The sequence below is a fragment of the Simochromis diagramma genome, unplaced genomic scaffold (assembly GCF_900408965.1).
Source record: "Simochromis diagramma unplaced genomic scaffold, fSimDia1.1 OVJJ01000419.1, whole genome shotgun sequence".
Classification (NCBI taxonomy): domain Eukaryota; kingdom Metazoa; phylum Chordata; class Actinopteri; order Cichliformes; family Cichlidae; genus Simochromis; species Simochromis diagramma.
Genome location: NW_024387244.1, coordinates 5,918,926 through 5,938,770, shown reverse-complemented (window position 1 = coordinate 5,938,770; position 19,845 = coordinate 5,918,926). Strand labels below are relative to the sequence as shown.

Genomic DNA, 19,845 nt, shown 5'->3' with positions numbered 1-19,845 from the left:
GCACAGAAATGGACATATTTGAAGTCCAACACCTTTTTCCAGTCACATTATTAAAGCAGACAAACTACAAGCTCATTTTCATTCCAACAAGTCATCTTCTGACCTGGACTAACAACACTGGTCTCTATGTGCAGCTGGCTGTGAGACCAGTGCTCAGGGAGCGTCTACAAAGTGCAACACTGAAAGAACATCACACACTCATTTGCTTCCAGCACTTTCACACAAACATCTACTGTCATTATTGTCACCAAACTCTGTGGATCCTTTATTGCAAATTCAAATGGGATCAAATGGTCAGACAAAAGAGGGTTATGAGGAAATATGATGAAATGTTGTGTATTAGCAGCAAGTTATTGAATCATTTTCCTCAGAAACCAAACAAAATGATTGACAAACATGTTTTTACAAACTCAGTGTTGGACTTGGATCAGCAGGATAAGCTGATGTTTAAAGGCATTTGAGTCTCGCTGTATGAGAGTCCAGTTATTACTCAATATTTATGGATGATGTTCTTTCAGTGTTGCACTTTGTAGACGCTCCCTGAGCCTCACAGCCAGCTGCACATGGACCAGCTGACATTACTCAGCATTAGAGGCGGCTGTAAAAAATTCATGTTCCCATTTAAATGGTTTTAATTTGAATAAAACGATGTTGATTCATTCAATCCTGAATCGATGTTTAATATAAATGTATTTTGCCAGAATCTCAGCTTAAAGCTCACAAACTATTTCAACAAGCAGCAAACAGCTAAAACAGTAAATGAGAGCAGCTAAACACACAAAGATGGAAACACAGAGCGTGGATCGTTCACTCGACGGCACGTACACGGACACGCCGTCGGGGCTGAAAGTGGACAGCTCACAGATCCTGAAGCTGCAGGTTTCATCTGTCTCCAACCAAAACTGAGTGAAGCAGCAGCAAAAGAAGATCCAAACTCTGCTTCACGTTTGATAAATATGCTCATGAATTCTCTCTGACTTTGGCTGTTCCTGCCTGCACAGCTCTCTCTCTCTCAGTGTACTCCAAGAACAGCTTCAAACATCTGTTTCTGCATCATTCACTGTTTATTAGCCACCAGTCTGCTGTTGTGTTCAGTGCTGTCGGCCTCTGACAGTAAAGCCTCATTTCTGCTGTTCCATGGAAACTTTTTAAAATGATGACAGATTACAAACTCTCAGCTGTGTCTGTAATCAAACCTCTGTAACTTTGCTTCACTTCAGCAGCATCAGCTCATGTTCACATGTTGATTCATGGTTTGCTTCAGTTTTTGATCGACTGCAGAAGATTTTGAAGGTTATCTGCTATAAAAAGCCAGAAGAGGAAAATCTGCTTCATGTGTTTCTGTTTGATCCTCAGTGACTTTGACACAAAGGCCTCTGCTGTGATGATCACACCTCTGATCAAGTCTCACAGTGTCACAACTGATAAATGATCAGAGTTAGAATATTTCTGACTGTCTGCTGTGTGCCGTGACCTTTGACCTGCTAAAGACAGTCAGCTGTGGATGATTCATTGTTGTGTCTGATACTTAGAACTGTGAGGAAGAAGCTACACAGTTAATCAGGGTCCCCTCTCTCTGAATCAGGAAAGGTGGGCAGGCCGCGTGTGGGCCGCGGGCCATACGTTGAGTATCACTGTTTGAAATGTGAACATTGTTCTGCTGCAGTCAATGGACTAAACCAGAGAAGAAGAAAACAGACTTTACCATGAAGATCCTCAGTGTGGATCAGTATAATATCAGCCTGATGTCTGCAGTTTAGTGTCAGCACAACTTTCACATCATATTCATCTCAGCACAACTAAAACATGCTGACTGACCTCAGAGTTTCAAGTTTACATCCTGGACTCTCCAGGAAACCACACAGATGCTTCACTCCTGGATCCTGCAGCTTGTTGTTGTAGCTCAGGTCCAGCTCTCTCAGATGGGAGGGGTTGGACTTCAGTGCTGCTGCCAGATAATCACAGCTGATCTCTGACAAACCACAGTTCCTCAATCTGTATAAAGAATGAAAGATGTAAGTTTATTAGACAAAGTGCTTGAAATCATTCAGTGTTTCATCATCTGTTCAGAGCTGAAGAAGGTTCAGAATGTAGAAGTTTAGAAAATGGAAACTCCAAACAGCTGAAGCCAACAGGAAGCAGCTTCAAACAAACACAACAAGAGAAAAAACTCTGAATGTTTCACATTAAAGTCGTACATTTCTCATAAAAACAGGACAAAGACTTGAAAAAGTCGTGTTTTTCCTTCCAGGAACCACATGGCTTCACTTTTAAAGGTGAAGTGTGAAAGAAATGGACATATTTGAAGTCCAACACCTTTTTCCAGTCACATTATTAAAGCAGACAAACTACAAGCTCATTTTCATTCCAACAAGTCATCTTCTGACCTGGACTAACAACACTGGTCTCTATGTGCAGCTGGCTGTGAGACCAGTGCTCAGGGAGCGTCTACAAAGTGCAACACTGAAAGAACATCACACACTCATTTGCTTCCAGCACTTTCACACAAACATCTACTGTCATTATTGTCACCAAACTCTGTGGATCCTTTATTGCAAATTCAAATGGGATCAAATGGTCAGACAAAAGAGGGTTATGAGGAAATATGATGAAATGTTGTGTATTAGCAGCAAGTTATTGAATCATGTTCCTCAGAAACCAAACAAAATGATTGACAAACATGTTTTTACAAACTCAGTGTTGGACTTGGATCAGCAGGATAAGCTGATGTTTAAAGGCATTTGAGTCTCGCTGTATGAGAGTCCAGCTCTTACTCAATATTTATGGATGATGTTCTTTCAGTGTTGCACTTTGTAGACGCTCCCTGAGCCTCACAGCCAGCTGCACATGGACCAGCTGACATTACCCAGCATTAGAGGCGGCTGTAAAAAATTCATGTTCCCATTTAAATGGTTTTAATTTGAATAAAACGATGTTGATTCATTCAATCCTGAATCGATGTTTAATATAAATGTATTTTGCCAGAATCTCAGGTTAAAGCTCACAAACTATTTCAACAAGCAGCAAACAGCTAAAACAGTAAATGAGAGCAGCTAAACACACAAAGATGGAAACACAGAGCGTGGATCGTTCACTCGACGGCACGTACACGGACACGCCGTCGGGGCTGAAAGTGGACAGCTCACAGATCCTGAAGCTGCAGGTTTCATCTGTCTCCAACCAAAACTGAGTGAAGCAGCAGCAAAAGAAGATCCAAACTCTGCTTCACGTTTGATAAATATGCTCATGAATTCTCTCTGACTTTGGCTGTTCCTGCCTGCACAGCTCTCTCTCTCTCAGTGTACTCCAAGAACAGCTTCAAACATCTGTTTCTGCATCATTCACTGTTTATTAGCCACCAGTCTGCTGTTGTGTTCAGTGCTGTCGGCCTCTGACAGTAAAGCCTCATTTCTGCTGTTCCATGGAAACTTTTTAAAATGATGACAGATTACAAACTCTCAGCTGTGTCTGTAATCAAACCTCTGTAACTTTGCTTCACTTCAGCAGCATCAGCTCATGTTCACATGTTGGTTCATGGTTTGCTTCAGTTTTTGATCGACTGCAGAAGATTTTGAAGGTTATCTGCTATAAAAAGCCAGAAGAGGAAAATCTGCTTCATGTGTTTCTGTTTGATCCTCAGTGACTTTGACACAAAGGCCTCTGCTGTGATGATCACACCTCTGATCAAGTCTCACAGTGTCACAACTGATAAATGATCAGAGTTAGAATATTTCTGACTGTCTGCTGTGTGCCGTGACCTTTGACCTGCTAAAGACAGTCAGCTGTGGATTATTCATTGTTGTGTCTGATACTTAGAACTGTGAGGAAGAAGCTACACAGTTAATCAGGGTCCCCTCTCTCTGAATCAGGAAAGGTGGGCAGGCCGCGTGTGGGCCGCGGGCCATACGTTGAGTATCACTGTTTGAAATGTGAACATTGTTCTGCTGCAGTCAATGGACTAAACCAGAGAAGAAGAAAACAGACTTTACCATGAAGATCCTCAGTGTGGATCAGTATAATATCAGCCTGATGTCTGCAGTTTAGTGTCAGCACAACTTTCACATCATATTCATCTCAGCACAACTAAAACATGCTGACTGACCCCAGAGTTTCAAGTTTACATCCTGGACTCTCCAGGAAACCACACAGATGCTTCACTCCTGGATCCTGCAGCTTGTTCTTAGTCGAAATCCAGGAGTAGTCATTACCCAGGTCCAGATGTCTCAGATGGGAGGGGTTGGACTTCAGAGCTGCTGCCAGATAATCACAGCTGATCTCTGACAAACCACAGCTTCACAATCTGTATAATGAATGAAAGATGTAAGTTTATTAGACAAAGTGCTTGAAATCATTCAGTGTTTCATCATCTGTTCAGAGCTGAAGAAGGTTCAGAATGTAGAAGTTTAGAAAATGGAAACTCCAAACAGCTGAAGCCAACAGGAAGCAGCTTCAAACAAACACAACAAGAGAAAAAACTCTGAATGTTTCACATTAAAGTCGTACATTTCTCATAAAAACAGGACAAAGACTTGAAAAAGTCGTGTTTTTCCTTCCAGGAACCACATGGCTTCACTTTTAAAGGTGAAGTGTGACAGAAATGGACATATTGAAATCAATGATATCAAAGCTGGAATCAAATGAGTCCAAGTCTTCTGCTGATTCAGCATCACATTCATCTTTGCTCCTTGTTCTGCATCCCCACCATAAATATAAAGAGGCAAAACTCACATTTTCCAAAATCCTCTTTAAGCTTCGACAATAAAGGAAGATAGTTTTATACAAGTCTTTGTGGTTTTCTTGTCACCCAGATGCCCGAGTACTTAAACTTGTTATAGCTGGGTTTAAAAGGGGCTAAAATACACAAAACTCCCCAGTTGTCGTACAGATAGACCTTGCCTCGCTCTTCCCAAAATTCACTTTATATCCAGAAATTGTCCCAAATTCCTTAAGTATGCATTAAGGTGACCTTGAGGCTCTTAAAGGCGCCTATAAATAAAACGTATTATTATTATTATTATTGTAAGTCTATCCAAAAGTTTGCGGAGGCTGTTCGATGGGTTGGAAATAAATAAAATCATGTCGTCGGCATAAAGAGAGACTTCATGTTCGATACCCCCTCGATGTTTTCCCTCAACACCAACACATTGTCTCAGAGCAACAGCTAGCGGTTCAATGGCAAAAAGGAGACAGTCCTGGGGGGCAGATTATTGTTAGTCCGGACGGCTGTTAGAGGGGAGCAATACAATACTTTTATCCAAGATACAAAATTAAAGACACATTTTTTAAGCGTATAAAAAAAAAAATCCCATCTCACCCGATCCAACGGCTTTTCTGCGTCAAACGAAATTACAGTTTCCAATGTATTACCTTTAACATGGGTATAAATGATATTTAATAGAGCTCTAATGTTCAAAAAAGAGTGCCTAATAAAGCCCGTCTGGTGAAATAATGGAGGACAAATACTTGTGTAAGCGACGGGCCAACACTTGAGCCAGGATCTTGGTGTCTGTGTTGAACAAAGATATTAAACGACATGAACGACAATCTAAATGGTCTTTTTCCTGTTTTACAATTAAACACATCACTGCTTGATGCATTGTTGGAGGCAACGACTGTGAGAGGAAGGATTCTTCAAAAGTTGATTTTAACAGTGAATTCAGTCGGTCAGAAAACTTTATGAAAAAATCAGATGGATACCCGTCGGGGCAGCAGATTTTCCAGACTGCATGCTTCGTACGGCCGTTTCAATTCCAACATTAGAGACAGGTTCCTCCAGACTAGCGATCGCATCTTCTCCCAAGGAGGGAATATCAAAAAACTTATTGAAATCATTGTGGATCTCAAGGATAGTTTGGTTGTCTGTAGACCTTATTCCCTGGTCATTGTAGATCTCAAGGATAGTTGGTTAGCTGTTCTTAGTCGTAGCTGGTGAGCTGATAACTCGCCTGTTTTTTCTCCATGTCCATAAGCGTAGCTGCAACTTTGACTAAGCTTGTTTTGTAGATATGAGATTGTATTCAGTTTGTCATTGTAACCGCTGTGTATATAATACAGGCTCAGGAGAGTGGCTGTACACAGCATGTAGTTTAGTGTCACGGTCGCAGTAGCTGACCGTATGGAGAGTGTGTGGAGGACTCAGGCGCAGACACTGGCGCAGACATCAAACAAGGCAGAATCACAGTGAAGAGAACTAAACTGGGGAACTAATACTATAATAAATCATGAAGACACGGAAAGCTATGGCTAAGAATACAAAAGACTGGGCATGAAAATATGGAGGGTGGGAACACAGACGATGCGACACAGACATGAAACACATGAGGGATGATCAAGTTCCAAACATTAAAACTGTCAAAACTGCAGGGGGGATTGGCTGTTCCAAACCTGAAATATTATTTCTGGGCAGCTCAGATGAGACCCCTGACTGTATGGGTGCGGGATTTGTCTGAAACTCAGTGGCTAAACATTGAGAAGACAATGTGCGAAAGATCATTGGAATCCCTGCTTTTTTCTAACATTTCAATTAAAAATGTGCATATGGGGGAACGGACGAGGGTCACACTAAAGATTTGGCGTAGAATCAAACAATCATTTGGTCTTCCAAAAGAAATTTCAGTGTTATCAAGCCTCTCCTCCCTGCAGGGTTTTTCTCCTGTTGTGGAAGACTCTGGCTTCAGAGCATGGTCACATAGCGGGCTTCATAAACTTTGTCATGTTGTGAGGAATGGGCACCTGAGCTCATTTGAACAGTTGAGGTCAGTTTCGGCTTCCTTCTTCTGACTTTTTTAGATTTCTGCAGCTAAGAAGCTTTTTGACAAAACATAAAGAATGGAGGCAAGTTTTGGAGCCCTCACCCATTGAGGAAATATTTCTAAAAATATTTCAAAGTAATTCCTCCCCAAAATTAATCAGTCATTTTTATAACACATTTATGAGTTTCAATACAAATGCAACTTTGGATATTAAGGCAAGGTGGGAAGCTGAGACTGGCACTCAAATCTCAGAGGACACCTGGGAAGAGGTGTTCGGTGAAGCCCATCTGGTGACTAATTCTGGGCTGTGGAGAGAATTTAAATGGAAGGTGGTCATGAGATATTTTAGAACCCCAGAGATAATTGCCAAAATGAAGCCTACAAATCCTGACACCTGCTGGCGAAATTGTGGTACTTATTTAGGAACCCACTCACATATATTCTGGTCATGCCCAAAAATCTGCTCACTTTGGAATGACATATTTAAAGTTCTCAGTACAGTTTTCCAACAACCATTAACAAAAGACCAACAGTTAGCCATTTTAGGAGTCTTACCAAAGGGTTTTGCGGGAAACAATAAAAAGTATCTCTTAAGAATCTTGCTTACAGCAGCACTAAAGTGTATCACTATTAAATGGCTGAATCTTGACCCACCTTCATATAATATGTGGATTGATAAAGCAAGAGAAATTTACCAGATGGAGGAAATAACATCTGCTCTGCGGATTCAGAGAGAATTGTTTACTGAGCGTTGGCGACCCATACATGCTTTACTGTTTCAATAATTTAGCATAGGTCTGTTTCGTTTTGTCCATTTATGGCTAAGTTTGTCACATGTTATTTAATATTACATAAAGTTTTTGTTTTGTTTTCTTTTTGTTATGTTGTTGTCTCTTTGTTTGCTTGCTTGGGTTTTGTTTTTCTTGGGTTTTGTTTTGTGCTTCCTAATTGCAGTTCTTATTTTAATCTACATTTCTGCATTGCAGTTCCTGTAACTGTCCTACTTGTGAACATTGACAAGTACAAGTTGCAATGTTGTAAATTATAATAAAAATTGAGTATAAAAAAAAAGAACATTAAAGTCGTACATTTCTCATAAAAACAGGACAAAGACTTGAAAAAGTCGTGTTTTTCCTTCCAGGAACCACATGGCTTCACTTTTAAAGGTGAAGTGTGAAAGAAATGGACATATTTGAAGTCCAACACCTTTTTCCAGTCACATATCCTGTTCATAGCCTGTACATACTTATAGTTATAGCATATTCATAACATACTTCATACCGTGTACATTATAACATTCCATAATAGACCCATTTCTGTAATATACTTACATATCTATATTATTGCTAATATTTATTGTAATACATCTATATCACTAAAGCACTTCTGGATGGATGCAAACTGCATTTCGTTGCCCTGTACCTGTGCATGTGCAATGACAATAAAGTTGAATTCTATTCTATTCTATTATTAAAGCAGACAAACTACAAGCTCATTTTCATTCCAACAAGTCATCTTCTGACCTGGACTAACAACACTGGTCTCTATGTGCAGCTGGCTGTGAGACCAGTGCTCAGGAAGCGTCTACAAAGTGCAACACTGAAAGAACATCACACACTCATTTGCTTCCAGCACTTTCACACAAACATCTACTGTCATCATTGTCACCAAACTCTGTGGATCCTTTATTGCAAATTCAAATGGGATCAAATGGTCAGACAAAAGAGGGTTGTTAGGTTTTGTATTGTTGATTGTCATTTATGCTTAGAGGTGTATAATCAATTGTGTAGTGATAGTCTGCAAACTTTGTGTGTATTAGAGAGCACTCTGGGAGCACGAGAGAGGTCGTACCTTGTTTTATTGTTTTATGGCAGGATAAACGTGGCTGTGTCTGTTTTAGGTTAAGTGCCTTTTGTTTAGATGAACTGTTGGATTTTCCAGACCAGCAGGTTAAAGGAAGTCGTTTATGGGGTCACACTCTGACCCCACACACACACACACACACACACACACACACACACACACACATGGTACTCTTTGTTTGTATGTAGACGTCATATGTTAATGAACCTATGCATATTCATGTAACCTCAATAAAAGAGCAGTGTTACGGGGGAACGGACGAGAGCAACTGGGGTCAAGCGAAGGAACGGCGTTTGTCCGGTCTCTCCCGTGCACGAGAAACATGAAGAACTTTGCCTACTTCGTGTCTTGCTTGCTGTGTAATTATATTGTCTTCAACGTTCCAGCGAATAGGTTCAGGCTACAAACCTATCATTAATTGGTCCTTCGAGAGCCGGAGCCCTGGAATCGACATTCACCGAGGGGAGGAGGGACACGTTGAAAGACTGACGTCAGCCAGGAAGTTCCTGTGGATTAACTGTCTGTCTTTTCTCCTCGATGAATGGCGATCGGCGGGATTCGAGGCTGATATTACACGCTAAGCAACGCCGAGTAAGTTTAAAGAGCCCGACTCTATAACAGTGTGGTTGTGCAGTCTCCGCCACTGTGTGAGGCGTTGAGAAGTTCGCTTTGTGGAGCGATACCCGGGTTCCTTGCTACTTGGTGGAGCAAGAGGTTCCTCGCTACTTTGTGGAGCGAGAGGTTCCTCGCTACTTTGTGCAGCGAGAGGTGAGTTCTCCGCCATTTTGTGGGGCGTTGAGAAGTTCCGCGGGGTCCAGACTGTGCTGGACGATAGGCCTATTTTGTGTTGTTGTCGTGGTTGTCGTTGTTGTGTGAGTGTGTGCGGAGCAGAACACGTGGTCTGTGACATCAGCAGCTGTTGTTGTTATCATGGTTTCCTAAGCAACCGAGAGTGTGTCAGAGGGTGACAGATGTTTATGCTGGACTTTGCTCCTGGCAGCACAAAGTATTTAAATAAATAAAAGAGAGCGACGGCTCCTTAGCTGCGCGGGTTCACGCGAGCACGGTCGCGCGGGTTTCACGCAGACCTGAGCCGTGCGGTTAATCGCAGGCTTATAAATGGAAGAGATTCAAATGTTAGAAGTTTTCAGAAAACACACCAGCCTTGAAGAGCGTGTGGAGAAGGCCAGCCCACATCGGCAGCACTTAAGCTATGCTCTGGTGAATGGTTTTCCCCCACCCCTTGCTGACACAAAATGTTTATTCTTTAGCTTGCCCTGTTCGACAACAGCCTGTGTGCCAGACCATAGATTTAATTGAGGTGGATAATTGTTAAAAGTAATCTGCATTAAGCTTGTGGTTGCTCAAATTCAGTACAATGACATATGAGGTGAAGTGATATAGGCAAATATTTTAACTAATGAAGTGCATAGAGGCACTTGACCTGTGTGAAAGACTGTCGTCTTATTATGAGCCATTGTTGAGATATAGAGCACACCTGTGAAAACAACTAATATGCTGAACCCTGTATGAAACATCTAAAAGTACATGATGGAGAAGCTGAATTGAATATGAAAGTGCAAGTCTTTGCCACTGTGGGCAAAGCACGCAACCACTGTGTGAGGTTGCGTTGCGATCTCTTCTGAGCTGATGAGCAAGCTACACATTATCAGATAGAGAGCTGTCTGAGAACTCCTCAAAGAGAGGGAAACAGAACTATGATAAGGCAAGGCAAGGCAAGGCAAGTTTATTTGTATAGCACAATTCAACAACAAGGTGATTCAAAGTGCTTTACAGAGACATTAGAAACAAGAACAAATAAAAAGCATGATTTAAAATTGATTAAAACAAGCAAATAAACTAACTAACTAATTAACAAACAAACAAACAAACAAAACAGTATATAAAATCAAAACAGATAAAATCAGAACAGTAGATAAAATCAGTAGTTAAATGTAAGTTTTGAAATTTAAGCTTAAAAGTGTGGATTTGGTGCTTTATTCAAATGCAGCTGAGAACAGGTGAGTCTTCAACCTGGATTTAAATAAACTGAGTGTTTCAGCTGATCTGAGGCTTTCTGGGAGTTTGTTCCAGATATAAGGAGCATAAAAGCTGAATGCAGCTTCTCCATGTCTGGTTCTGACTCTGGGAACTGATAAAAGACCGGATCCAGATGACCTGAGGGATCTGGAAGGTTCATACTGGGTCAGGAGGTCATTGATGTATTTTGGTCCTAAACCATTCAGAGCTTTATAGACCAGCATCAGAACTTTAAAGTCTATCCTCTGACGGACAGGCAGCCAGTGTAAAGACCTCAGAGCTGGACTGATGTGGTCCACTTTTTTGGTCTTAGTGAGGATTCGAGCAGCAGAGTTCTGAATGAGCTGTAGTTGTCTGACTGATTTTTTAGGTAGACCTGTAAAGATGCTGTTACAGTAATCAAGCCTACTAAAGATGAATGCATGGACTAGTTTTTCCAGGTCCTGTTGAGACATCAGATCTTTTATCCTTGAAATATTCTTGAGGTGATAGTAAGCTGACTTTGTTATTGTCTTAATGTGTTTTTCTAAGTTTAGGTCTGCATCCATCACTACACCCAAATTTCTCGCCTGGTTTGTGGTTTTTAGATGTATAGATTGAAGTTCTCTGGTGACCTGTAATCGTTTTTCTTTGGCGCCAAAGACTATTACCTCAGTTTTGTTTTTGTTTAGCTGGAGAAAATTGTGGCACAACCAGTCATTGATTTCCTCAATGCATTTACCAAGAGCCTGTACAGGGCCTCGGTCTCCTGGTGACATTGTGATATATATTTGTGTGTCATCTGCATAGCTGTGATAGTTTATTTTGTTGTTGTTTATAATCTGTGCCAGTGGGAGCATGTAGATGTTAAACAGAAGGGGTCCCAAGATGGAACCTTGGGGAACTCCACATGTGATACTTGTCTGCTCAGATGTGAAGTTACCTATTGATACAAAGTATTTCCTGTTTTCTAAGTATGTTTTGAACCAGTTTAGTACAGTTCCTGAAAGACCTGTCCAGTTCTCCAGTCGTTTGAGTAATATGTTGTGGTCAACTGTATCAAATGCTGCACTGAGATCCAGTAAAACTAGGACTGACATTTTTCCACTGTCTGTATTCAGACATATGTCATTAAACACTTTGGTCAGAGCGGTTTCAGTGCTGTGGTTCTGTCTAAAACCTGACTGGAAGGCATCGTAGCAGTCATTCTGTGTTAAGAAGTAATTGAGCTGTTGAGAAACTGCTTTTTCAATGATCTTACTTAAAAATGGGAGATTTGAGATCGGCCTGTAGTTGTTCATTTGTGTCTTGTCAAGATTGTCCTTTTTCAGTATAGGTTTGATTACAGCAGTTTTTAGTAATAACTGTGATAACTGGAGTGTGCAGCGTTTCCGTGAGCAGTTTTCCTGCATCTTGACTCATGTGTGTAGAGTGTTCATAGCATCAGCATCATGTTTTTGTTTATTTGTTTTGTTGGGTTAAAAATAATTAAATAAACTTGTGATCCTGCCTATGGATCACCATGGCACATATCATCAGCCATATGATTTATTTATGCAGCTGACAAAGTGAGTGTGAATGTGTCTGATGTCGCAGTGTTTTTGTGCGCTGTGTAAAAGTAATTGCCTCTGATTGTGAAAGCGGTGATTCTGCAGGTCATCAGCTATTGGTTAGAAAAAAAAAAGAGTGAAAAAGAGAAAGAATTTATATTGTAGATGAAAAATAATAATAGGAAAAAGGTTTTGTGTTGATCAGCCAAGAACAACTACAATTTCATTTTCTGCTTTTAAGAAAGGACTGTTCACAAAAACAGAGAGAGAGAGAGAGAGAGAGATGTGTGTTGATTAAGCAGTGAGGATAATAATGAAAATGTTTCAGATGAAAAGCAGACCTGAATCAATTCTCCACATGCAGTGGTCGGAAGAAAGTTATAGTTTAACATCATTGGAAACATGCAGGCCAAGTTTCTGGCTAACTTATTTCCAGCGCCATGTGTCTCTCAACCTCACAAGCGAGCTCTCACTCCTCCCTGAAGACAAGGAATGCAGCTCCAAAGAGCAATAACATGGCAGATAAAGAGACAGCAGCAAAGTCCTGAGCAAAGAGTCCCAGCAAGCAGCAGCAATGTGGACAAACAGCATCAGAGAAGAAGAGCAAACCCATCATCCTGACTGATCGGATGAATGGCACTGTGTTTACAACAAGCTGCAACTTCACTGTGCATGTGAAGAAAACGTTTGAGGAGAACTGAGGAGACTGTTGGAGTTTGACATTTGCCACCTGTGGAGTAAAATGGCAAGAAGAGACAGTGGAACACAGGACAAAGCTGAAGGAGAACTGCCGGCTGTTGGACTGTTGAAGTGGGAGAGGACAACAGAGTGAGAGGACAACAGAGTGAGAGGACAACAGAGTGAGAGGAGAGGTGAGAACACATAGGAATTATTTAATGTGGGAAATCAAAATTTGGGTTAGCAAACCTGGGGAAAACAAAACTGACTGCTTAAGTTGGAAAATTGTGAAGGAGTCTGAAACACTGCGAAAATAGAAACATACAAAATCACACAAACAAGCAGAACATGCATTAACCGTACTAACACAAACACAAAAGAGCTTATGAAGATTAGACAACATCTTAAGCATGTGAGTCTGTTTATCATCTTGTCCAAGTCACCTCGTGTGATGCAAAGACCAGTGGACTCATAGCACATTAGTTAAGAAATTATCAAATAATAGCAGAGAAGTGTGTATGAAAGGCAGCTTTAAGAACATGCCCTGCTGGAGATGCAGCTCCACAGACATTGATTAAACCTGCCTAATAACACAAACACCCATGCAATGAAGATCAGCTTGTTATCTTTCATCAGTGTTAAAATAGTGTGAATTTAACAGACACTTGTTATCAAATACTGAATTTATCCAATGCTGACAATTAACTCTCTAGGTTGCAGGACAACAATTTAACTTTTGTGGAAAAAAAAAAAAAGATTCTGGTTTGACCAACCAGTGATCAGAAAAGACAATAAATTTAGTTGTTGATATAGTAAATTGGGAGATGCTTCCTGCTTGATTGATGCAGCACAAGTAATTTACTGTATGAGGGAAATTCTATTTTTGTGATAACATTTTGAACATGCATTTCTGTTGTCCTGTCATCTTAGTGGGTTAATAGCTGATATGCAAATTAGTTGATCGTTCTTAGATTAATGAAAGGTGACTGAATTCTAGCACGAGTGAATGAGGTGTGTTGGAGTTTGTTGTGTGTTGAGTGGAGACTCTAAAACACTGAATTTCCTGTTTTGATGTGCGAGTGAATCCTGTACCTAGATACACAACTCTGAATACGTCAGAACAAACTTCTTTTGTGAAGTGCATGACAGCATGTCACATGTTTTATGATGAAGGGAAAAAGGAAAACTGAATAAAATCTGTGGCCTAAATGAGTGAAGAGCACAGACCTGGGGATTAAACTCATAGCTAATAAGACATTAGGGTTATGTTGTGTGTTCTGCAGCTGATGGTTGGTTTGGAGTGAATCTAGCTGATGATTTTTTCTTTTGTTGTGAAGTTGAGCCTGCCAATTAGTATGATGGTATGATAAACCATGCTAATGGTATGATTTACCCTCCGGAGATGAGGAGCTTGTGTCATGACTTAACAAGGCCTTTTTATTTTGATACTTTCACAGTGCACTGAAAGTTTTGTTCGATAATCTCTGTCGTTTGAGCAGATCTGCACGATTAGAACAGAAAGCGCTGTATGACACGTCGTCGAGGAAATTGTTACAAGTGAGTTTCTCCACATTAAAATGGGCTCTGGAGAAAGCCACTTATTTGGGACAATTAGAAAAAGAGAGTCCCAGCCTAAAAAGGATTCAGCGATGTAATCCGAGCTAAAGTTCTTTTTCTTTTTGAAATGATGTCATTTTGCTGAGAGTGGAAACTAAATGCGACGATAGGTTCCACTGTCAGCAAAGAAAGAAAGAATGAATGTATGAATGAATGAATGAGTAAAAGGAAAAAAAAACTGACTGACTGGTAAAAGCTGACAAAAGCTGTCAAGACTTTACTGATGTAACACTACTTTGTGAAGTTAACCCCACCTGACAAAGGTGCAGATGAATCTATGTGTGTTTCCTTTTACAGGAGCAGAAAGATGACAACAACATTCGAGGTTGCGTGATCATTTAACCTTTTAAGGGCCACTTTCTGTGTCTGTGCATCTACCAGGGGTGTTATTCACTATCCTGTGTTGCTCACAGAGATCATTGTGAGAAAGTGTGTATGCATCTGCGCAGCGCTAACATTTGCATTTCTTTTCTACAGCATTACAGTTCTTCATGTGGTTTGATCACGTGATTTATACCAGGACAACTGGTTGATGTTTTTTTCCTACTACAGGATTTCTGGGTTTATGTGTGAAGAAAACTGTGTCTACAGGTTATGAGTGGTGATGCTGTTACACTGTGTTGTTGGGGAAATGTGAAGGTTACTTTGATGATGTGAATAACATGTGAGAAATTTCCTGTGTTGAAAACTAGTGTCACTTTTTCCACAGCTATGGATGGCTAACTTTATGGTCTTTTTATGGCACCTCTGGAACCTGTCGACCTGCGTCTGACAACGGTCAATGTGTATTGTTAATGTTTGTTTTTTCTAAACGAATATATGGAGGATGTCACGGGTTGCTCTGAGGATCCACTCGCAGGACTCCGGAGTTGTGTTTTAACAGAGACGGTTTATTCACAAAATCTTCACCAAGTGTATTTACAGACAGTGCGAGGACAGTGCTATATACAAGATGTGAGAGGCAGGGTTCCAGGGCTCCAGGGAAAACAAGGGAATCACAGACGCGCTCACGCCAACCTCTCTCCGCTAGTGACCAGTCACCTCTTACACACTCCACACGGGGAAACACGGGGACGGGTCAGGGGAATCTAGAACAGAGAGACAAATGTTAACTTTCTGAGACGGAAGAGTGGGAAACTAGGGCTCGACGTGTACTGACTAGAGTCTTCACAACAATCCAGCGTTGAACCGCTGATCTCCTCCTTCTGATATACCAGCTGGTCTGATGAGGCCCAGGTGTGCATGATCCGGGAGGGCGTGGACCGAGGGCGTGAACCTGCCATGAGTTCCGCCCCGGCAAAACAGGGGAGGGGGAGAGATATGCTGATCAGTGCCTTGCCGATCCCGCAGGCCGTGACAGTACCCCCCCTCCAACGGGAGCCTCCCGGCGACCCCCAGGCTTCTCAGGGTGAGCCCCATGGAACCGCCGAACCATGGCCCGGTCCAGCAGAGCCGCCCGCGGGACCCAGGAACGCTCCTCGATGCCATAGCCCTCCCAGTCCACAAGATACTGCAGGCCACGGCCCTGGCGCCTGACGTCCATAATCCGAGACACGGAGAAGGCCGGACGGCCAGCGACGACCCGGGCGGGCGGAGGGGGTCCGGAAGGAGGGCACAGAGGACTGGAACAGTGAGGTTTGACTTGCGAGACATGAAACACGTTGTGGATACGCATGGTCCTGGGGAGCTTGAGACGCACAGAAACGGGGTTAACAACGGAGTCCACTTCGAACGGGCCAATGAAGGCGGGGGAGAGCTTTTGCGACTCCGTTCTGAGAGGCACATACCGGGTCGAGAGCCAAACCTTCTGTCCAGGTGAGTAGGCCGGAGCCGGGGTCCTGTGGCGATCCGCCTGCCGTTTGTTCCGGTCCGCCGTGCGAAGAAGGGCAGCTCTAGCGGCCCGCCACGCGCGCCGACACCGCCGCAGGTGCTGCTGAACAGAGGGCACGAAGTGCTCACCTTCGATTGCAGGGAACAGGGGAGGCTGGTACCCCAGGGAGGCCTCGAACGGGGAGACGCCTGTGGCCGACGAGGTAAGGCTATTGTGAGCGTACTCCACCCACGTCAGTTGCTCACTCCAGGTGGTCTGATTAGTGGACGTCAAGCAACGGAGAGCCGCTTTGAGTTCTTGGTTGGCCCGTTCCGCTTGACCGTTGGTCTGCGGATGAAAACCCGATGAGAGACTGACCCGGGCCCCCAAGGAGGCGCAGAACTCCCTCCAAACATGTGATGTGAACTGCGGGCCTCGGTCCGAGACCACTTCAGCAGGGATCCCGTGGAGGCGAAACACATGGGTTGACAGAAGCCGGGCGGTCTCCAGGGCAGTGGGGAGCTTGGGGAAAGCAACAAAGTGGGCAGCTTTAGAAAAACGGTCGACAACGGTGAGGATGACTGTGTTACCCGATGACGGCGGAAGACCAGTGACAAAGTCAACCGCAATGTGGGAGCAGGGGCGGCTTGGCGTAGGCAAGGGATGAAGTAGGCCGGTAGCGGGCTGGTTGACAGGCTTATTCTGGGCACAGGTTGGACAGGCAGCGACGAAGTCTTGGACGTCCTTGGCCAGTGTAGGCCACCAGGCGAACCGCTTGATGAAGGTGACGGTGCGATGAATGCCCGGATGACAGGTGAGTTTTCTGCCGTGGGCCCATTGTAGCACTCGTGAGCGAACCAACGTGGGAACAAAGAGCAATCCCAGGGGACCAGTACCTGGATCCGGTTCCGCCCGCTGGGCCTCCCGTATGGCAGACTCGATCTCCCACGACAGGGCTCCGATAACGCATGTGGGAGGGAGAATGGGAGCCTCACGGGTGGGGTCCTCTGAGGCGGTGAATTGGCGGGAAAGGGCATCGGGTTTCACGTTCCGGGAGCCGGGCCTGTAGGTGATGGTGAAGCAGAATCTGGTAAAGAACAGAGCCCACATGGCTTGTCGGGCGTTTAGTCGCTTAGCCGACCGGATGTATTCGAGGTTCCTGTGGTTAGTCCATACCACAAAGGGTTCTGTTGCGCCCTCTAGCCAGTGGCGCCACTCCTCCAGGGCGAGTTTGATTGCCAACAGCTCCCTGTCCCCGATGTTGTAGTTCTGCTCTGCAGGAGAGAGACGACGGGAGAAGTAAGCACAAGGGTGGAGCTTACCCTCTAGTTGCTGGGAGAGAACTGCTCCGACCCCTACATCCGAGGCGTCCACCTCCACGATGAACTGCCGCTTGAGATCCGGTTGCCGGAGGATGGGCGCCGACGCGAAGCGTTTCTTTAGCCGGGAGAAAGCCTCCTGAGCCAGATCATCCCAGCAGAAAGGTACCTTAGGGGAAGTTAAACGGGTTAGTGGCAAAGCAATCTTGCTGTAGTCACGAATGAACCTCCGATAAAAGTTTGCAAAACCGAAGAACCGTTGAAGCTGCTTACGGTTAGGTGGAGTGGGCCAGTCTAAGACTGCTTGTACCTTAGCTGGATCGGCTCTTAAATCGCCCTGTTCGATGATGTAGCCCAAAAATGACACAGTACTCACATGAAACTCGCACTTCTCCCCTTTAACAAACAGCCGATTCTCCAGGAGGCGTTGCAGGACTTGTCTGACGTGGTGTACATGATCCGAGAGAGAGTGGGAGAAGATGAGGATGTCGTCAAGGTACACAAACACAAAACGATCAATGAAATCTCGGAGAACATCATTGACTAGACCCTGAAAGACAGCTGGAGCATTAGTCAGTCCAAACGGCATGACCAAGTATTCAAAATGGCCCAGGTGCGTGTTGAAGGCCGTTTTCCACTCGTCACCCTCTCTCATCCTGACTAAGTGGTAAGCATTCCGCAGATCGAGCTTAGTAAAAATGGTCGCCCCCTGCAGGAGTTCAAAGGCGGAGGATAAGAGTGGCAGAGGGTATTTATTCTTAATAGTAATGTTATTGAGGCCCCAGAAATCAATACATGGCCGAAGGCTTTTATCCTTCTTAGTGACGAAAAAGAACCCGGCAGCCACAGGGGATGAAGAGGGGCGAATCAGTCCATCAGCCAAGGATTCATTAATATACTTCTCCATGCATTCACGTTCAGGTTGAGAGAGACTGTATAAGCGACTAGTGGGAAGAGGTGCACCCGGGAGCAAATCAATACTGCAGTCGTACGGGCGATGAGGAGGAAGAGAGCGGGCTCGGTCCTTACAAAATACTTGCTTGAGATCATGATACTCTGACGGGATAGCTGAAAGGTCAGGGGGCTCGTGTGGTAGTGGGTTAGCTGCTTTAACGGGAGTAGCTGCTGTCAAACAGGTCATGTGACACTCCTCCCCCCACCCCTGAACCCTCTCCTCCTTCCAGTCGAGCACGGGGTTATGCTGGCGTAACCATGGAAATCCTAGCACCAGGGGCGTGAGAGGGGCTTCAAAGACGTAAAACTGCAACAGTTCAGTGTGATTCCCAGACAGCGTTAGGGACACGGGTTCTGTAACATGAGTTACGTCGGGAAGACGTTGACCGTTTAAAGCGGTGACCCGCAACAAGTGGGGTAATGCCCGTGTGTAAATCTTAAGTTTGAGAGCCAGGGAAGCATCCATGAAGCTCTGCTCCGCCCCAGAGTCAATCAGCGCCTGAAGAGAGTGAGAGGCAGAGTGGACAGTCACTTTAGCGGCTAGCATGAAGCGTGGAGGAGAATGTGAGAAGGAGACCTCGCCCACCCGTATCCGGCGGGCGGGGTCTTTTGGCCGAGCAGGACAGACCTTGGCGAGATGGCCCTTGCGGCCGCAGTAAAAGCACTCACCGGACTGCCATCTGCGTGCCCTCTCCTCCGGGGAGACTTGGGAGCGTCCGATCTGCATGGGTTGCTCCTGCTCGTCGCCGCGGTCCACTTCCCGATCGCTACCTCCGCTTCCGCCGGAAGCTGACTCCGCTCGCCCCAGAGGCCTCTGGGAACCGTAGTTGCTGGCGCGGCGACGCGCCCTCAAATGTTCATCAACCTTAACACATAAGGTGATCACTTCCGACAGAGTCTTGGGCAGCTCCCTCATTAACAGTTCGCCCTTAAGTTCATCACAAACATTGTTCAATAAGGTACTTATCAGTGCAGGCTGCCCCCATCCAGTCTCCTCAGCCAGTGTCCAAAACTCCACAGAGAAGTCCGCCATACACCGTCTTCCTTGTTTTAAGTTCAGCAAACGGTGGCCCGCTGCCTCAGCTCCGGTGCCCCTTTCGAACACACTTTTGAACTTTGAGAGAAAATCAGCATAGGTAATCTCCGGGCTAGTTCGTAACACAGCTTGAGCCCAGTTCAAGGCTTGACCGCGGAGTAACTGAACGAAAAAGGCTATCTTAGCTCCATCACTCTCATACGTTCGCCGCAGCTGCCTAAACTGCAACGTAATCTGTGTTAGGAAA

General features: G+C 44.2%; 1 protein-coding gene across 1 annotated transcript in view; it reads right to left on the bottom strand.

Annotated features, from left to right (window-relative positions):
• Positions 1–1,407: 1,407 nt before the first annotated feature.
• The window catches only part of LOC120747083 (NACHT, LRR and PYD domains-containing protein 14-like), a 30,924-nt gene continuing 12,486 nt past the window's right edge, over positions 1,408–19,845 (bottom strand). The window contains exons 4-5 of the mRNA XM_040052695.1: positions 1,955–1,995; positions 1,408–1,421 (exon numbers count right to left, since the gene is read on the bottom strand). Of these exons, the coding sequence (XP_039908629.1) occupies positions 1,408–1,421; positions 1,955–1,995 (55 nt within the window). The remainder of the gene's footprint in view (positions 1,422–1,954; positions 1,996–19,845) is intronic.